At 41.8% G+C, this 18,487-nt stretch overlaps 1 protein-coding gene across 1 annotated transcript in view; it reads left to right on the forward strand.

Annotated features, from left to right (window-relative positions):
- Positions 1 to 5,446: 5,446 nt before the first annotated feature.
- LOC141127795 (uncharacterized) overlaps positions 5,447 to 18,487 on the forward strand; it is a 69,504-nt gene continuing 56,463 nt past the window's right edge. The window contains 4 exon segments of the mRNA XM_073614575.1: positions 5,447 to 5,570; positions 8,224 to 8,469; positions 13,819 to 13,878; positions 14,023 to 14,268. Coding sequence (XP_073470676.1) covers positions 5,447 to 5,570; positions 8,224 to 8,469; positions 13,819 to 13,878; positions 14,023 to 14,268 — 676 coding nt within the window.

Below are 18,487 nucleotides of genomic sequence, written 5' to 3' on the forward strand. Positions count from 1 at the left end.
GCTGCAGCTAATTGATAATGCTGATCAGAAGAGGAATTTCAACCATCAGAATACAATAGCACAGAGTGGAGAATTTCTCCATTTCTCCTACCCGTTCTTCTCCAGAAGAATCAGGGTCAGACATAGAGCCCAGGGATAGAGAATCCACATGGGGCTCAAGGTTTAAGTTATCTTTAGAGGATGTTGATGACTTATTAAAGGCTATCTATACTACACTTGAATTGAAAGAGGAGGAGGTACAATTATCCAAACATGATCTTATGTAAAAGGGTTTGCATAAGAAGAAGTCTAGAGTTTTCCAGTACATAGTTCCTTGATTGATACTATCAAACTGGTGTGGGAAAATCCAGAGAGAAAACCTTTCTTTTTTGCTAACCTAAAAAGGAGGTTTCCTTTTGATGAGGACACAGCGCAGCCGTGGAACAAAAATCCTAAGTTGGACGCACCTCCTTCAAAGGTTTCAAAAAACTCAGACCTAGCGTTTGACGATATGGGCACGCTTAAGGACCCGATGGACAAAAGAGGGGATATCCTTCTCCACAGAGCCTGGGATTCAGCTGTTGGGAATCTTAAACCAGCTCTGGCCTGCACATGTGTAGGTATAGTGCATAGTTTTGCACAACTGTGGCAAGAAAGGGGTTATTTAACAGCAGCAGGAACTCCTATACAGCATAAAGAGTTAATTGTTAGACTATTGGCAGTAGTCCAGCTGCCTCTTAAAGTTGCAGTAATTAAATGTAAAGCACATACCAGGGCAGATGATAGCATATCACTTGGAAATGCTTTGGCTGATAGGCATGCTAAAGATGTAATACATTCTTATGAGCCAATCACAGTGCTTCCAACATTCCTGCTCACAGATCTTCAAGTGGATCTGGATATTGTATCAGCTCTACAGGCAAGCTCGCCTCATACGTCCTTTTGGACCACAAAGGGAGCTGTTTGTGGAGCAGATGGTATGTGGAAACTAAAACACAGACTGGTTGCTCCTCCAACATTATTTCCTTCTTTGTTTGCTTTGAGCCATGGGCCTTGACATGTCTCAACAGGAGGGATGTGTCAGGTGGTAGCCAGAGATTGGTGGGCTCCAGGTTTTTCTGCATATATGCTGCTAAAAAGATTACTGAATGTTCTATATGTCAAATGCATAATATTGGAAAGTCAGTGCCCACTCCCATGAAGCATATTCCACATACTGAGGAGCCATTTTAAATTGTGCAAATTGACTTCTCGGATATGCCCCCTTGTGGTCGGTTTAAGTATCTTTTGGTTTGCACTGATCAATTTTCGGCGTGGCCAAAGGCGTGGCCCACGTCGAGAAATTATGCCAGAACTGTGGTGAAATGTTTGACGAGGGAATTGATCCCAAGGTTTGGTATAGGGTCAATAATTTCCTCAGACAGAGGTACACATTTTAATAATAAGCTCATGGCAGAAGTAGTGAGTATTTTGGGTATGAAACAGCAATTGCATACTCCTTACAGACCTCAGGCTAGTGGCCTGGTGGAACGCAATAATCAGACTTTGAAGAGATATTTGGCCAAAATAACTGCTAATGGACAAAGCACATGGGTAGAAGCGTTACCTATAGCCTTGGCAACCATTAGGACTACCCCTAAAGAGAAACATGGACTGTCATATTATTTGGGCGACCGCCTAAAAGACTACATTCATCTCTTGTGCAGCCAGAGACAGTGACTTTAATGAATGGACATTGCAAATTGGAAAATGTGTTTTCTGATACTTTTTCCAGAGCCAAAGCAGGACGACCTGTGGACACGAGTGAAGGAACTCATGGACTAAAGTCAGGAGATGTATATCAAGAATCACACACCCCGGACTACTTTGTCCCCTAAGTGGAAAGGACCATTTCAGGTCATTCTTGTGTCTCCCACTGCAGTGAAGCTGAAAGACTATAAGTATTGGGTGCATGGTTCACACTGTAAGAAGTCTGTGACTCCGAAAGAGAATATAAGCCGGTCTGCTGCTGGCAAGAATTGTTCTGAACCTTTACCTTCCAGGTCTCCTCCACTGACTCGTGCGCGAGCAAGAAGACTGCAGAATGAATCTCCTAGGGCCTAAGATGAATGCGAAGCTCTGGAGTGTTATCCTCTGCGGTGGAGTGGTGGTATGGATTACAGTCATGGCATATGAATGGACACACAAGGAAGAAAAGGGTAAGATACAAGACACTTTTCTTTTTAATGCTACTATAATGGAAGAAATGTCACAACGTGAACCAGTTTCAGATGCTGATCTGAGAGCACGGAGGGAAGCTGCACATGAGTATCATGCCAAGCTGGCAGAGCCTTTTCATAACTCTTTTGTAGCGATGCACATGCAAGCTACCAAGAAACTGAATATCACTGATTGCTGGATATGCACACATGCACCTATTTCTCATAAGACTTTCTCCTCTTTGTTAGGAATACCTAGCACTCTAACTGAAATAGAGGACAATGCACATTTTGGTGATGTTAGTAGAACAATGATTGACAGAGTCATTTCACTCCTACTAGTCACAAATGCTCCATTGAGAAAACCAGCTGTCTGCATTACCTTTACTCGGACCTATACACCTGAATTGCTTTCCCAGGGTTACCAGGATACTACCCGATTGATTGGGAACTCCAACTGCATGGATAATGCCGATATCAAGTGCTGGTTTGATGGTAAGGATTTTGTGTGGAGTACTGACAGATATCAGGAATTACATGATTACACACATCGTCAACATTCCCGGCAGAATAATATGAAGCTATTGATGTGCCTACAAGGATATAATTTCAATAAAGCTTGTGCTGCCCCACCAGGATATTACTTCATATGTGGAAAGAAAGCATATACTTGGGTTCCTCTGAATTCTAATGGGGTTTGTTACTTTGGTAGAGTCATACCTGCTACTTGGTATATGGAGGATAATGACTTTCAAGAAACACAGCTCCACAAAATACCTATACACTTTCTTAAAAAAAAAAAGACTTTGTGCACCTTGCTAAAAGGGATTTCACTGATCAGTCGGTTCCAGGAGAAGATGAAATCCCAGGAGGAAAAGAGGAAGAAGAAGACTCCGGGATTAATGTGAAAAATGACAATTCTCCTGATAGGCCTACATTTTATCCTAAGTCAGATGATAATTTCACAAGTATTGAATCCCATGACAGAGAGATTAAACCATTGTTTTCTATTCCTTGGGTAAATAGATGTTGCATTGAAAAGGCTTTCAGTTTCATCATTGATTTGGCAGACATGATGGATAACATTACTGCCTTGTATGATAGAAACTTTATAGCCCTTGCTATAGAATTAAAAATGATCAAAAAAGAGGTTTTGCAGCCCCGGCTGGTGCTGGATTATCTCACGGCCAGTCAAGGAGGAATATGCACCATAGTGGGAACTACTTGTTGTAACTACATCGGAAATGATACTAAGACTGAAGATGCCATCATTTCACATGTAGAAAAGGTACAACAAATGAAGGTTAAATTTCGTAAAGAACATACCGAAACTGCTTGGGTTGAAGGTAACTGGGAAAGCTGGCTTTCCTGGCTCAATCCTCTCAACTGGTTTTCTGGTATTGCAGGATGGTTTTGTGGAATTTTACATGGTATTTTATACATTGTAGGAATTATAGTCCTCATAATCCTAATAGTTAAATGTGCACCTATGTTATGCAAATGTTGTTTGAAAATAATCACACGTGCTGGTACTAATATTGGTTCTTCTGAGCCCTTAAGGTCTCGAGTCAGAACTGCTCATGAGATGGTGGTCCGTATACCTGAAGATCAACCTAAAGATACAGAAGAAGCTTAAAAGGGATACCGAAAGAATTCTAAACACAGGAGGGGCTGTGAAGATATATGAAATATAGGAACCATATCTTTTTATATATCCAGGGTTCCCCTTCAATATAAAACTATATTCTTGATAATTTTCATTTAACTTGTTTTTCTGTAAAATGTTTCTGAATTCTTTGGTATTGCAACACATGTGGCTGACCAGTTGACATTAAATGTTCTGCCAATGACCTGACACAATTCTCGGAATATGTGATAGGGAAAGATGTTGACATAAAAAGTCCCTGTCTAAAAGTCAACTTAACTTCTTTCCAAGTAATTGTTCCTACAATTATCTCTCCCTTCTGTCAAAACAACTTGTCATGTTGAAATATTTTGGGTTACAGTGACCCCTAAATGTTAGCCAAACCTGTGTTGAAATCAATTCCTATATCCCAAAGTAACACTACGGATGCGAGTTCCTGGGGATGGGGGGCCCACCTCAGCAACGCAGTGGCACAAGGAAAGTGGTCCTCGAGGGAAGCAAGGGCTTCATCCAATCAGAGAGAGCTGCTAGCAGTTCAGAGAGCCTTGCAGTCATTTCAGACGGAAATCAAGGGTCACAATCTCCAAATTCTATCTGACAATATCGCGACAGTCGCGTACTTCAACAAACAGGGAGGCACGAGGAGCCAGATACTTCAATCTATTGCACAGGAGATTTTATCATGGGCAGAAGGGAATTTAGCTTCAATTACAGCGGTGCACCTGAAGGGGACACAAAATTGTCTGGCAGATTATCTCAGCCGCCACCGGATAGATCGAGACAACTGGTCTCTTCATCGCAAAGTCTTTTGCGGATCTCACCAACAGATGGGGATGTCCCGAAACTGATCTGTTCGCAAATCAGAACAACCGCAAGACAGACAGATTTTAATATATTCTTAACATGCTGTAAAAGAGCTTTAAAGCACACTCTCACTGACCACTGGAGATGCAGGAGTCATGGATTCATTTATCCCCAAATTTCACAGGTAAAGCAATGATGATGTTGTAGTTCTTCTATAAAAGTTTCACTTAACTTGCTCTCCCCTCCTGGCAGTGACCCAACAGCCTTGCAGCCTTCTAATCCCTGATGTATGTGTGTTCTGGAAGTGAGAACAAAGTGCTAATAGCCCTAACTTGGATCACCTCAGTGTTTCTCCTGTGAACTTTAAAGATGAACTTCTCCATTATGCCTGCAACTAGCATTTCAGAAGGTGGCCAGCAATGGCAGCCCACACATTCTTCTAACGCTGGTTATACGTGGATCCAAATTTGGTTGGTTTAGCAGGGACCAGCCCAATTTTGATCCATCTTTGGTTGTTCTGGTTTGGGGAAGTTGATCTAATGAACAGGCTTGTTGGAAGATTGTTTTTAATCAGCACAGCGCTGATCAGTGTTTTCTATCAGCAGGGGAGTTCTTGCTGGTAGAATATACTAGGGATCCACCTCACTTGTGTGGATAGTTGAATCCAATCAGTTTTTGTTTTGATCAGTCCACTCACTGAGTTCCCTGCTGTTTGTAATGTAATAACCTGAATAAAGTTATTTTATCTCTGATGTCCTCTTTCCAGAAATATCAGCGCCGGGTAAAGTTTGGTTGTTGAGTGGTCTTCCATTCTGCCACCATGATCGAGGACATTGCTGGCCCTATCCAGTTTGAAGTCAGCATGGGAAATGATGGCAACAAATTTGACAGCACTGGCAAACCCCTGGTATCTACAACACAATATAGCTGGCCAATATATGATGGTATTTCTATTTTTCATATATACATTATATGTCTGCTCTGTGAGTGCACACACCCTTCAGGAACACTAGAAGTATATGGTCTCTCCTGGATACACATGGATTGGTTGGATCAGCAGAGACCAGACAAATCTTCATCTTTCTGTAGCCCTGCTTATTGGACAGAAGTTGATCAGTAGATCGACTTCAGTAGTACAGGACTGCTGGAAAATGTTACTTTTGACCAGTCGCTGCAGCTAATTGATAATGCTGATCAGAAGAGGAATTTCAACCATCAGAATACAATAGCACAGAGTGGAGAATTTCTCCATTTCTCCTACCCGTTCTTCTCCAGAAGAATCAGGGTCAGACATAGAGCCCAGGGATAGAGAATCCACATGGGGCTCAAGGTTTAAGTTATCTTTAGAGGATGTTGATGACTTATTAAAGGCTATCTATACTACACTTGAATTGAAAGAGGAGGAGGTACAATTATCCAAACATGATCTTATGTAAAAGGGTTTGCATAAGAAGAAGTCTAGAGTTTTCCAGTACATAGTTCCTTGATTGATACTATCAAACTGGTGTGGGAAAATCCAGAGAGAAAACCTTTCTTTTTTGCTAACCTAAAAAGGAGGTTTCCTTTTGATGAGGACACAGCGCAGCCGTGGAACAAAAATCCTAAGTTGAAAGCACCTCCTTCAAAGGTTTCAAAAAACTCAGACCTAGCGTTTGACGATATGGGCACGCTTAAGGACCCGATGGACAAAAGAGGGGATATCCTTCTCCACAGAGCCTGGGATTCAGCTGTTGGGAATCTTAAACCAGCTCTGGCCTGCACATGTGTAGGTATAGTGCATAGTTTTGCACAACTGTGGCAAGAAAGGGGTTATTTAACAGCAGCAGGAACTCCTATACAGCATAAAGAGTTAATTGTTAGACTATTGGCAGTAGTCCAGCTGCCTCTTAAAGTTGCAGTAATTAAATGTAAAGCACATACCAGGGCAGATGATAGCATATCACTTGGAAATGCTTTGGCTGATAGGTATGCTAAAGATGTAATACATTCTTATGAGCCAATTACAGTGCTTCCAACATTCCTGCTCACAGATCTTCAAGTGGATCTGGATATTGTATCAGCTCTACAGGCAAGCTCGCCTCATACGTCCTTTTGGACCACAAAGGGAGCTGTTTGTGGAGCAGATGGTATGTGGAAACTAAAACACAGACTGGTTGCTCCTCCAACATTATTTCCTTCTTTGTTTGCTTTGAGCCATGGGCCTTGACATGTCTCAACAGGAGGGATGTGTCAGGTGGTAGCCAGAGATTGGTGGGCTCCAGGTTTTTCTGCATATATGCTGCTAAAAAGATTACTGAATGTTCTATATGTCAAATGCATAATATTGGAAAGTCAGTGCCCACTCCCATGAAGCATATTCCACATACTGAGGAGCCATTTTAAATTGTGCAAATTGACTTCTCGGATATGCCCCCTTGTGGTCGGTTTAAGTATCTTTTGGTTTGCATTGATCAATTTTCGGCGTGGCCAAAGGCGTGGCCCACGTCGAGAAATGATGCCAGAACTGTGGTGAAATGTTTGACGAGGGAATTGATCCCAAGGTTTGGTATAGGGTCAATAATTTCCTCAGACAGAGGTACACATTTTAATAATAAGCTCATGGCAGAAGTAGTGAGTATTTTGGGTATGAAACAGCAATTGCATACTCCTTACAGACCTCAGGCTAGTGGCCTGGTGGAACGCAATAATCAGACTTTGAAGAGATATTTGGCCAAAATAACTGCTAATGGACAAAGCACATGGGTTAGAAGCGTTACCTATAGCCTTGGCAACCATTAGGACTACCCCTAAAGAGAAACATGGACTGTCATATTATTTGGGCGACCGCCTAAAAGACTACATTCATCTCTTGTGCAGCCAGAGACAGTGACTTTAATGAATGGACATTGCAAATTGGCAAATGTGTTTTCTGATACTTTTTCCAGAGCCAAAGCAGGACGACCTGTGGACACGAGTGAAGGAACTCATGGACTAAAGTCAGGAGATGTATATCAAGAATCACACACCCCGGACTACTTTGTCCCCTAAGTGGAAAGGACCATTTCAGGTCATTCTTGTGTCTCCCACTGCAGTGAAGCTGAAAGACTATAAGTATTGGGTGCATGGTTCACACTGTAAGAAGTCTGTGACTCCGAAAGAGAATATAAGCCGGTCTGCTGCTGGCAAGAATTGTTCTGTACCTTTACCTTTCAGGTCTCCTCCACTGACTCGTGCGCGAGCAAGAAGACTGCAGAATGAATCTCCTAGGGCCTAAGATGAATGCGAAGCTCTGGAGTGTTATCCTCTGCGGTGGAGTGGTGGTATGGATTACAGTCATGGCATATGAATGGACACACAAGGAAGAAAAGGGTAAGATACAAGACACTTTTCTTTTTAATGCTACTATAATGGAAGAAATGTCACAACGTGAACCAGTTTCAGATGCTGATCTGAGAGCACGGAGGGAAGCTGCACATGAGTATCATGCCAAGCTGGCAGAGCCTTTTCATAACTCTTTTGTAGCGATGCACATGCAAGCTACCAAGAAACTGAATATCACTGATTGCTGGATATGCACACATGCACCTATTTCTCATAAGACTTTCTCCTCTTTGTTAGGAATACCTAGCACTCTAACTGAAATAGAGGACAATGCACATTTTGGTGATGTTAGTAGAACAATGATTGACAGAGTCATTTCACTCCTACTAGTCACAAATGCTCCATTGAGAAAACCAGCTGTCTGCATTACCTTTACTCGGACCTATACACCTGAATTGCTTTCCCAGGGTTACCAGGATACTACCCGATTGATTGGGAACTCCAACTGCATGGATAATGCCGATATCAAGTGCTGGTTTGATGGTAAGGATTTTGTGTGGAGTACTGACAGATATCAGGAATTACATGATTACACACATCGTCAACATTCCCGGCAGAATAATATGAAGCTATTGATGTGCCTACAAGGATATAATTTCAATAAAGCTTGTGCTGCCCCACCAGGATATTACTTCATATGTGGAAAGAAAGCATATACTTGGGTTCCTCTGAATTCTAATGGGGTTTGTTACTTTGGTAGAGTCATACCTGCTACTTGGTATATGGAGGATAATGACTTTCAAGAAACACAGCTCCACAAAATACCTATACACTTTCTTAAAAAAAAAAAGACTTTGTGCACCTTGCTAAAAGGGATTTCACTGATCAGTCGGTTCCAGGAGAAGATGAAATCCCAGGAGGAAAAGAGGAAGAAGAAGAAGACTCCGGGATTAATGTGAAAAATGACAATTCTCCTGATAGGCCTACATTTTATCCTAAGTCAGATGATAATTTCACAAGTATTGAATCCCATGACAGAGAGATTAAACCATTGTTTTCTATTCCTTGGGTAAATAGATGTTGCATTGAAAAGGCTTTCAGTTTCATCATTGATTTGGCAGACATGATGGATAACATTACTGCCTTGTATGATAGAAACTTTATAGCCCTTGCTATAGAATTAAAAATGATCAAAAAAGAGGTTTTGCAGCCCCGGCTGGTGCTGGATTATCTCACGGCCAGTCAAGGAGGAATATGCACCATAGTGGGAACTACTTGTTGTAACTACATCGGAAATGATACTAAGACTGAAGATGCCATCATTTCACATGTAGAAAAGGTACAACAAATGAAGGTTAAATTTCGTAAAGAACATACCGAAACTGCTTGGGTTGAAGGTAACTGGGAAAGCTGGCTTTCCTGGCTCAATCCTCTCAACTGGTTTTCTGGTATTGCAGGATGGTTTTGTGGAATTTTACATGGTATTTTATACATTGTAGGAATTATAGTCCTCATAATCCTAATAGTTAAATGTGCACCTATGTTATGCAAATGTTGTTTGAAAATAATCACACGTGCTGGTACTAATATTGGTTCTTCTGAGCCCTTAAGGTCTCGAGTCAGAACTGCTCATGAGATGGTGGTCCGTATACCTGAAGATCAACCTAAAGATACAGAAGAAGCTTAAAAGGGATACCGAAAGAATTCTAAACACAGGAGGGGCTGTGAAGATATATGAAATATAGGAACCATATCTTTTTATATATCCAGGGTTCCCCTTCAATATAAAACTGTATTCTTGATAATTTTCATTTAACTTGTTTTTCTGTAAAATGTTTCTGAATTCTTTGGTATTGCAACACATGTGGCTGACCAGTTGACATTAAATGTTCTGCCAATGACCTGACACAATTCTCGGAATATGTGATAGGGAAAGATGTTGACATAAAAAGTCCCTGTCTAAAAGTCAACTTAACTTCTTTCCAAGTAATTGTTCCTACAATTATCTCTCCCTTCTGTCAAAACAACTTGTCATGTTGAAATATTTTGGGTTACAGTGACCCCTAAATGTTAGCCAAACCTGTGTTGAAATCAATTCCTATATCCCAAAGTAACACTACGGATGCGAGTTCCTGGGGATGGGGGGCCCACCTCAGCAATGCAGTGGCACAAGGAAAGTGGTCCTCGAGGGAAGCAAGGGCTTCATCCAATCAGAGAGAGCTGCTAGCAGTTCAGAGAGCCTTGCAGTCATTTCAGACGGAAATCAAGGGTCACAATCTCCAAATTCTATCTGACAATATCGCGACAGTCGCGTACTTCAACAAACAGGGAGGCACGAGGAGCCAGATACTTCAATCTATTGCACAGGAGATTTTATCATGGGCAGAAGGGAATTTAGCTTCAATTACAGCGGTGCACCTGAAGGGGACACAAAATTGTCTGGCAGATTATCTCAGCCACCACCGGATAGATCGAGACAACTGGTCTCTTCATCGCAAAGTCTTTTGCGGATCTCACCAACAGATGGGGATGTCCCGAAACTGATCTGTTCGCAAATCAGAACAACCGCAAGACAGACAGATTTTAATATATTCTTAACATGCTGTAAAAGAGCTTTAAAGCACACTCTCACTGACCACTGGAGATGCAGGAGTCATGGATTCATTTATCCCCAAATTTCACAGGTAAAGCAATGATGATGTTGTAGTTCTTCTATAAAAGTTTCACTTAACTTGCTCTCCCCTCCTGGCAGTGACCCAACAGCCTTGCAGCCTTCTAATCCCTGATGTATGTGTGTTCTGGAAGTGAGAACAAAGTGCTAATAGCCCTAACTTGGATCACCTCAGTGTTTCTCCTGTGAACTTTAAAGATGAACTTCTCCATTATGCCTGCAACTAGCATTTCAGAAGGTGGCCAGCAATGGCAGCCCACACATTCTTCTAACGCTGGTTATACGTGGATCCAAATTTGGTTGGTTTAGCAGGGACCAGCCCAATTTTGATCCATCTTTGGTTGTTCTGGTTTGGGGAAGTTGATCTAATGAACAGGCTTGTTGGAAGATTGTTTTTCATCAGCACAGCGCTGATCAGTGTTTTCTATCAGCAGGGGAGTTCTTGCTGGTAGAATATACTAGGGATCCACCTCACTTGTGTGGATAGTTGAATCCAATCAGTTTTTGTTTTGATCAGTCCACTCACTGAGTTCCCTGCTGTTTGTAATGTAATAACCTGAATAAAGTTATTTTATCTCTGATGTCCTCTTTCCAGAAATATCAGCGTCGGGTAAAGTTTGGTTGTTGAGTGGTCTTCCATTCTGCCACCATGATCGAAGACATTGCTGGCCCTATCCAGTTTGAAGTTAGCATGGGAAATGATGGCAACAAATTTGACAGCACTGGCAAACCCCTGGTATCTACAACACAATATAGCTGGCCAATATATGATGGTATTTCTATTTTTCATATATACATTATATGTCTGCTCTGTGAGTGCACACACCCTTCAGGAACACTAGAAGTATATGGTCTCTCCTGGATACACATGGATTGGTTGGATCAGCAGAGACCAGACAAATCTTCATCTTTCTTTAGCCCTGCTTATTGGACAGAAGTTGATCAGTAGATCGACTTCAGTAGTACAGGACTGCTGGAAAATGTTACTTTTGACCAGTCGCTGCAGCTAATTGATAATGCTGATCAGAAGAGGAATTTCAACCATCAGAATACAAGAGCACAGAGGGGAGAATTTCTCCATTTCTCCTACCCGTTCTTCTCCAGAAGAATCAGGGTCAGACATAGAGCCCAGGGATAGAGAATCCACATGGGGCTCAAGGTTTAAGTTATCTTTAGAGGATGTTGATGACTTATTAAAGGCTATCTATACTACACTTGAATTGAAAGAGGAGGAGGTACAATTATCCAAACATGATCTTATGTAAAAGGGTTTGCATAAGAAGAAGTCTAGAGTTTTCCAGTACATAGTTCCTTGATTGATACTATCAAACTGGTGTGGGAAAATCCAGAGAGAAAACCTTTCTTTTTTGCTAACCTAAAAAGGAGGTTTCCTTTTGATGAGGACACAGCGCAGCCGTGGAACAAAAATCCTAAGTTGGACGCACCTCCTTCAAAGGTTTCAAAAAACTCAGACCTAGCGTTTGACGATATGGGCACGCTTAAGGACCCGATGGACAAAAGAGGGGATATCCTTCTCCACAGAGCCTGGGATTCAGCTGTTGGGAATCTTAAACCAGCTCTGGCCTGCACATGTGTAGGTATAGTGCATAGTTTTGCACAACTGTGGCAAGAAAGGGGTTATTTAACAGCAGCAGGAACTCCTATACAGCATAAAGAGTTCATTGTTAGACTATTGGCAGTAGTCCAGCTGCCTCTTAAAGTTGCAGTAATTAAATGTAAAGCACATACCAGGGCAGATGATAGCATATCACTTGGAAATGCTTTGGCTGATAGGCATGCTAAAGATGTAATACATTCTTATGAGCCAATTACAGTGCTTCCAACATTCCTGCTCACAGATCTTCAAGTGGATCTGGATATTGTATCAGCTCTACAGGCAAGCTCGCCTCATACGTCCTTTTGGACCACAAAGGGAGCTGTTTGTGGAGCAGATGGTATGTGGAAACTAAAACACAGACTGGTTGCTCCTCCAACATTATTTCCTTCTTTGTTTGCTTTGAGCCATGGGCCTTGACATGTCTCAACAGGAGGGATGTGTCAGGTGGTAGCCAGAGATTGGTGGGCTCCAGGTTTTTCTGCATATATGCTGCTAAAAAGATTACTGAATGTTCTATATGTCAAATGCATAATATTGGAAAGTCAGTGCCCACTCCCATGAAGCATATTCCACATACTGAGGAGCCATTTTAAATTGTGCAAATTGACTTCTCGGATATGCCCCCTTGTGGTCGGATTAAGTATCTTTTGGTTTGCATTGATCAATTTTCGGCGTGGCCAAAGGCGTGGCCCACGTCGAGAAATGATGCCAGAACTGTGGTGAAATGTTTGACGAGGGAATTGATCCCAAGGTTTGGTATAGGGTCAATAATTTCCTCAGACAGAGGTACACATTTTAATAATAAGCTCATGGCAGAAGTAGTGAGTATTTTGGGTATGAAACAGCAATTGCATACTCCTTACAGACCTCAGGCTAGTGGCCTGGTGGAACGCAATAATCAGACTTTGAAGAGATATTTGGCCAAAATAACTGCTAATGGACAAAGCACATGGGTAGAAGCGTTACCTATAGCCTTGGCAACCATTAGGACTACCCCTAAAGAGAAACATGGACTGTCATATTATTTGGGCGACCGCCTAAAAGACTACATTCATCTCTTGTGCAGCCAGAGACAGTGACTTTAATGAATGGACATTGCAAATTGGCAAATGTGTTTTCTGATACTTTTTCCAGAGCCAAAGCAGGACGACCTGTGGACACGAGTGAAGGAACTCATGGACTAAAGTCAGGAGATGTATATCAAAAATCACACACCCCGGACTACTTTGTCCCCTAAGTGGAAAGGACCATTTCAGGTCATTCTTGTGTCTCCCACTGCAGTGAAGCTGAAAGACTATAAGTATTGGGTGCATGGTTCACACTGTAAGAAGTCTGTGACTCCGAAAGAGAATATAAGCCGGTCTGCTGCTGGCAAGAATTGTTCTGTACCTTTACCTTCCAGGTCTCCTCCACTGACTCGTGCGCGAGCAAGAAGACTGCAGAATGAATCTCCTAGGGCCTAAGATGAATGCGAAGCTCTGGAGTGTTATCCTCTGCGGTGGAGTGGTGGTATGGATTACAGTCATGGCATATGAATGGACACACAAGGAAGAAAAGGGTAAGATACAAGACACTTTTCTTTTTAATGCTACTATAATGGAAGAAATGTCACAACGTGAACCAGTTTCAGATGCTGATCTGAGAGCACGGAGGGAAGCTGCACGTGAGTATCATGCCAAGCTGGCAGAGCCTTTTCATAACTCTTTTGTAGCGATGCACATGCAAGCTACCAAGAAACTGAATATCACTGATTGCTGGATATGCACACATGCACCTATTTCTCATAAGACTTTCTCCTCTTTGTTAGGAATACCTAGCACTCTAACTGAAATAGAGGACAATGCACATTTTGGTGATGTTAGTAGAACAATGATTGACAGAGTCATTTCACTCCTACTAGTCACAAATGCTCCATTGAGAAAACCAGCTGTCTGCATTACCTTTACTCGGACCTATACACCTGAATTGCTTTCCCAGGGTTACCAGGATACTACCCGATTGATTGGGAACTCCAACTGCATGGATAATGCCGATATCAAGTGCTGGTTTGATGGTAAGGATTTTGTGTGGAGTACTGACAGATATCAGGAATTACATGATTACACACATCGTCAACATTCCCGGCAGAATAATATGAAGCTATTGATGTGCCTACAAGGATATAATTTCAATAAAGCTTGTGCTGCCCCACCAGGATATTAGTTCATATGTGGAAAGAAAGCATATACTTGGGTTCCTCTGAATTCTAATGGGGTTTGTTACTTTGGTAGAGTCATACCTGCTACTTGGTATATGGAGGATAATGACTTTCAAGAAACACAGCTCCACAAAATACCTATACACTTTCTTAAAAAAAAAAAGACTTTGTGCACCTTGCTAAAAGGGATTTCACTGATCAGTCGGTTCCAGGAGAAGATGAAATCCCAGGAGGAAAAGAGGAAGAAGAAGACTCCGGGATTAATGTGAAAAATGACAATTCTCCTGATAGGCCTACATTTTATCCTAAGTCAGATGATAATTTCACAAGTATTGAATCCCATGACAGAGAGATTAAACCATTGTTTTCTATTCCTTGGGTAAATAGATGTTGCATTGAAAAGGCTTTCAGTTTCATCATTGATTTGGCAGACATGATGGATAACATTACTGCCTTGTATGATAGAAACTTTATAGCCCTTGCTATAGAATTAAAAATGATCAAAAAAGAGGTTTTGCAGCCCCGGCTGGTGCTGGATTATCTCACGGCCAGTCAAGGAGGAATATGCACCATAGTGGGAACTACTTGTTGTAACTACATCGGAAATGATACTAAGACTGAAGATGCCATCATTTCACATGTAGAAAAGGTACAACAAATGAAGGTTACATTTCGTAAAGAACATACCGAAACTGCTTGGGTTGAAGGTAACTGGGAAAGCTGGCTTTCCTGGCTCAATCCTCTCAACTGGTTTTCTGGTATTGCAGGATGGTTTTGTGGAATTTTACATGGTATTTTATACATTGTAGGAATTATAGTCCTCATAATCCTAATAGTTAAATGTGCACCTATGTTATGCAAATGTTGTTTGAAAATAATCACACGTGCTGGTACTAATATTGGTTCTTCTGAGCCCTTAAGGTCTCGAGTCAGAACTGCTCATGAGATGGTGGTCCGTATACCTGAAGATCAACCTAAAGATACAGAAGAAGCTTAAAAGGGATACCGAAAGAATTCTAAACACAGGAGGGGCTGTGAAGATATATGAAATATAGGAACCATATCTTTTTATATATCCAGGGTTCCCCTTCAATATAAAACTGTATTCTTGATAATTTTCATTTAACTTGTTTTTCTGTAAAATGTTTCTGAATTCTTTGGTATTGCAACACATGTGGCTGACCAGTTGACATTAAATGTTCTGCCAATGACCTGACACAATTCTCGGAATATGTGATAGGGAAAGATGTTGACATAAAAAGTCCCTGTCTAAAAGTCAACTTAACTTCTTTCCAAGTAATTGTTCCTACAATTATCTCTCCCTTCTGTCAAAACAACTTGTCATGTTGAAATATTTTGGGTTACAGTGACCCCTAAATGTTAGCCAAACCTGTGTTGAAATCAATTCCTATATCCCAAAGTAACACTACGGATGCGAGTTCCTGGGGATGGGGGGCCCACCTCAGCAACGCAGTGGCACAAGGAAAGTGGTCCTCGAGGGAAGCAAGGGCTTCATCCAATCAGAGAGAGCTGCTAGCAGTTCAGAGAGCCTTGCAGTCATTTCAGACGGAAATCAAGGGTCACAATCTCCAAATTCTATCTGACAATATCGCGACAGTCGCGTACCTCAACAAACAGGGAGGCACGAGGAGCCAGATACTTCAATCTATTGCACAGGAGATTTTATCATGGGCAGAAGGGAATTTAGCTTCAATTACAGCAGTGCACCTGAAGGGGACACAAAATTGTCTGGCAGATTATCTCAGCCGCCACCGGATAGATCGAGACAACTGGTCTCTTCATCGCAAAGTCTTTTGCGGATCTCACCAAAAGATGGGGATGTCCCGAAACTGATCTGTTCGCAAATCAGAACAACCGCAAGACAGACAGATTTTAATATATTCTTAACATGCTGTAAAAGAGCTTTAAAGCACACTCTCACTGACCACTGGAGATGCAGGAGTCATGGATTCATTTATCCCCAAATTTCACAGGTAAAGCAATGATGATGTTGTAGTTCTTCTATAAAAGTTTCACTTAACTTGCTCTCCCCTCCTGGCAGTGACCCAACAGCCTTGCAGCCTTCTAATCCCTGATGTATGTGTGTTCTGGAAGTGAGAACAAAGTGCTAATAGCCCTAACTTGGATCACCTCAGTGTTTCTCCTGTGAACTTTAAAGATGAACTTCTCCATTATGCCTGCAACTAGCATTTCAGAAGGTGGCCAGCAATGGCAGCCCACACATTCTTCTAACGCTGGTTATACGTGGATCCAAATTTGGTTGGTTTAGCAGGGACCAGCCCAATTTTCATCCATCTTTGGTTGTTCTGGTTTGGGGAAGTTGATCTAATGAACAGGCTTGTTGGAAGATTGTTTTTCATCAGCACAGCGCTGATCAGTGTTTTCTATCAGCAGGGGAGTTCTTGCTGGTAGAATATACTAGGGATCCACCTCACTTGTGTGGATAGTTGAATCCAATCAGTTTTTGTTTTGATCAGTCCACTCACTGAGTTCCCTGCTGTTTGTAATGTAATAACCTGAATAAAGTTATTTTATCTCTGATGTCCTCTTTCCAGAAATATCAGCGCCGGGTAAAGTTTGGTTGTTGAGTGGTCTTCCATTCTGCCACCATGATCGAGGACATTGCTGGCCCTATCCAGTTTGAAGTCAGCATGGGAAATGATGGCAACAAATTTGACAGCACTGGCAAACCCCTGGTATCTACAACACAATATAGCTGGCCAATATATGATGGGATTTCTATTTTTCATATATACATTATATGTCTGCTCTGTGAGTGCACACACCCTTCAGGAACACTAGAAGTATATGGTCTCTCCTGGATACACATGGATTGGTTGGATCAGCAGAGACCAGACAAATCTTCATCTTTCTGTAGCCCTGCTTATTGGACAGAAGTTGATCAGTAGATCGACTTCAGTAGTACAGGACTGCTGGAAAATGTTACTTTTGACCAGTCGCTGCAGCTAATTGATAATGCTGATCAGAAGAGGAATTTCAACCATCAGAATACAAGAGCACAGAGGGGAGGATTTCTCCATTTCTCCTACCCGTTCTTCTCCAGAAGAATCAGGGTCAGACATAGAGCCCAGGGATAGAGAATCCACATGGGGCTCAAGGTTTAAGTTATCTTTAGAGGATGTTGATGACTTATTAAAGGCTATCTATACTACACTTGAATTGAAAGAGGAGGAGGTACAATTATCCAAACATGATCTTATGTAAAAGGGTTTGCATAAGAAGAAGTCTAGAGTTTTCCAGTACATAGTTCCTTGATTGATACTATCAAACTGGTGTGGGAAAATCCAGAGAGAAAACCTTTCTTTTTTGCTAACCTAAAAAGGAGGTTTCCTTTTGATGAGGACACAGCGCAGCCGTGGAACAAAAATCCTAAGTTGGACGCACCTCCTTCAAAGGTTTAAAAAAACTCAGACCTAGCGTTTGACGATATGGGCACGCTTAAGGACCCGATGGACAAAAGAGGGGATATCCTTCTCCACAGAGCCTGGGATTCAGCTGTTGGGAATCTTAAACCAGCTCTGGCCTGCACATGTGTAGGTATAGTGCATAGTTTTGCACAACTGTGGCAAGAAAGGGGTTATTTAACAGCAGCAGGAACTCCTATACAGCATAAAGAGTTAATTGTTAGACTATTGGCAGTAGTCCAGCTGCCTCTTAAAGTTGCAGTAATTAAATGTAAAGCACATACCAGGGCAGATGATAGCATATCACTTGGAAATGCTTTGGCTGATAGGTATGCTAAAGATGTAATACATTCTTATGAGCCAATTACAGTGCTTCCAACATTCCTGCTCACAGATCTTCAAGTGGATCTGGATATTGTATCAGCTCTACAGGCAAGCTCGCCTCATACGTCCTTTTGGACCACAAAGGGAGCTGTTTGTGGAGCAGATGGTATGTGGAAACTAAAACACAGACTGGTTGCTCCTCCAACATTATTTCCTTCTTTGTTTGCTTTGAGCCATGGGCCTTGACATGTCTCAACAGGAGGGATGTGTCAGGTGGTAGCCAGAGATTGGTGGGCTCCAGGTTT

This window comes from Aquarana catesbeiana, linkage group LG02, assembly GCF_042186555.1.
Source record: "Aquarana catesbeiana isolate 2022-GZ linkage group LG02, ASM4218655v1, whole genome shotgun sequence".
Lineage (NCBI taxonomy): Eukaryota > Metazoa > Chordata > Amphibia > Anura > Ranidae > Aquarana > Aquarana catesbeiana.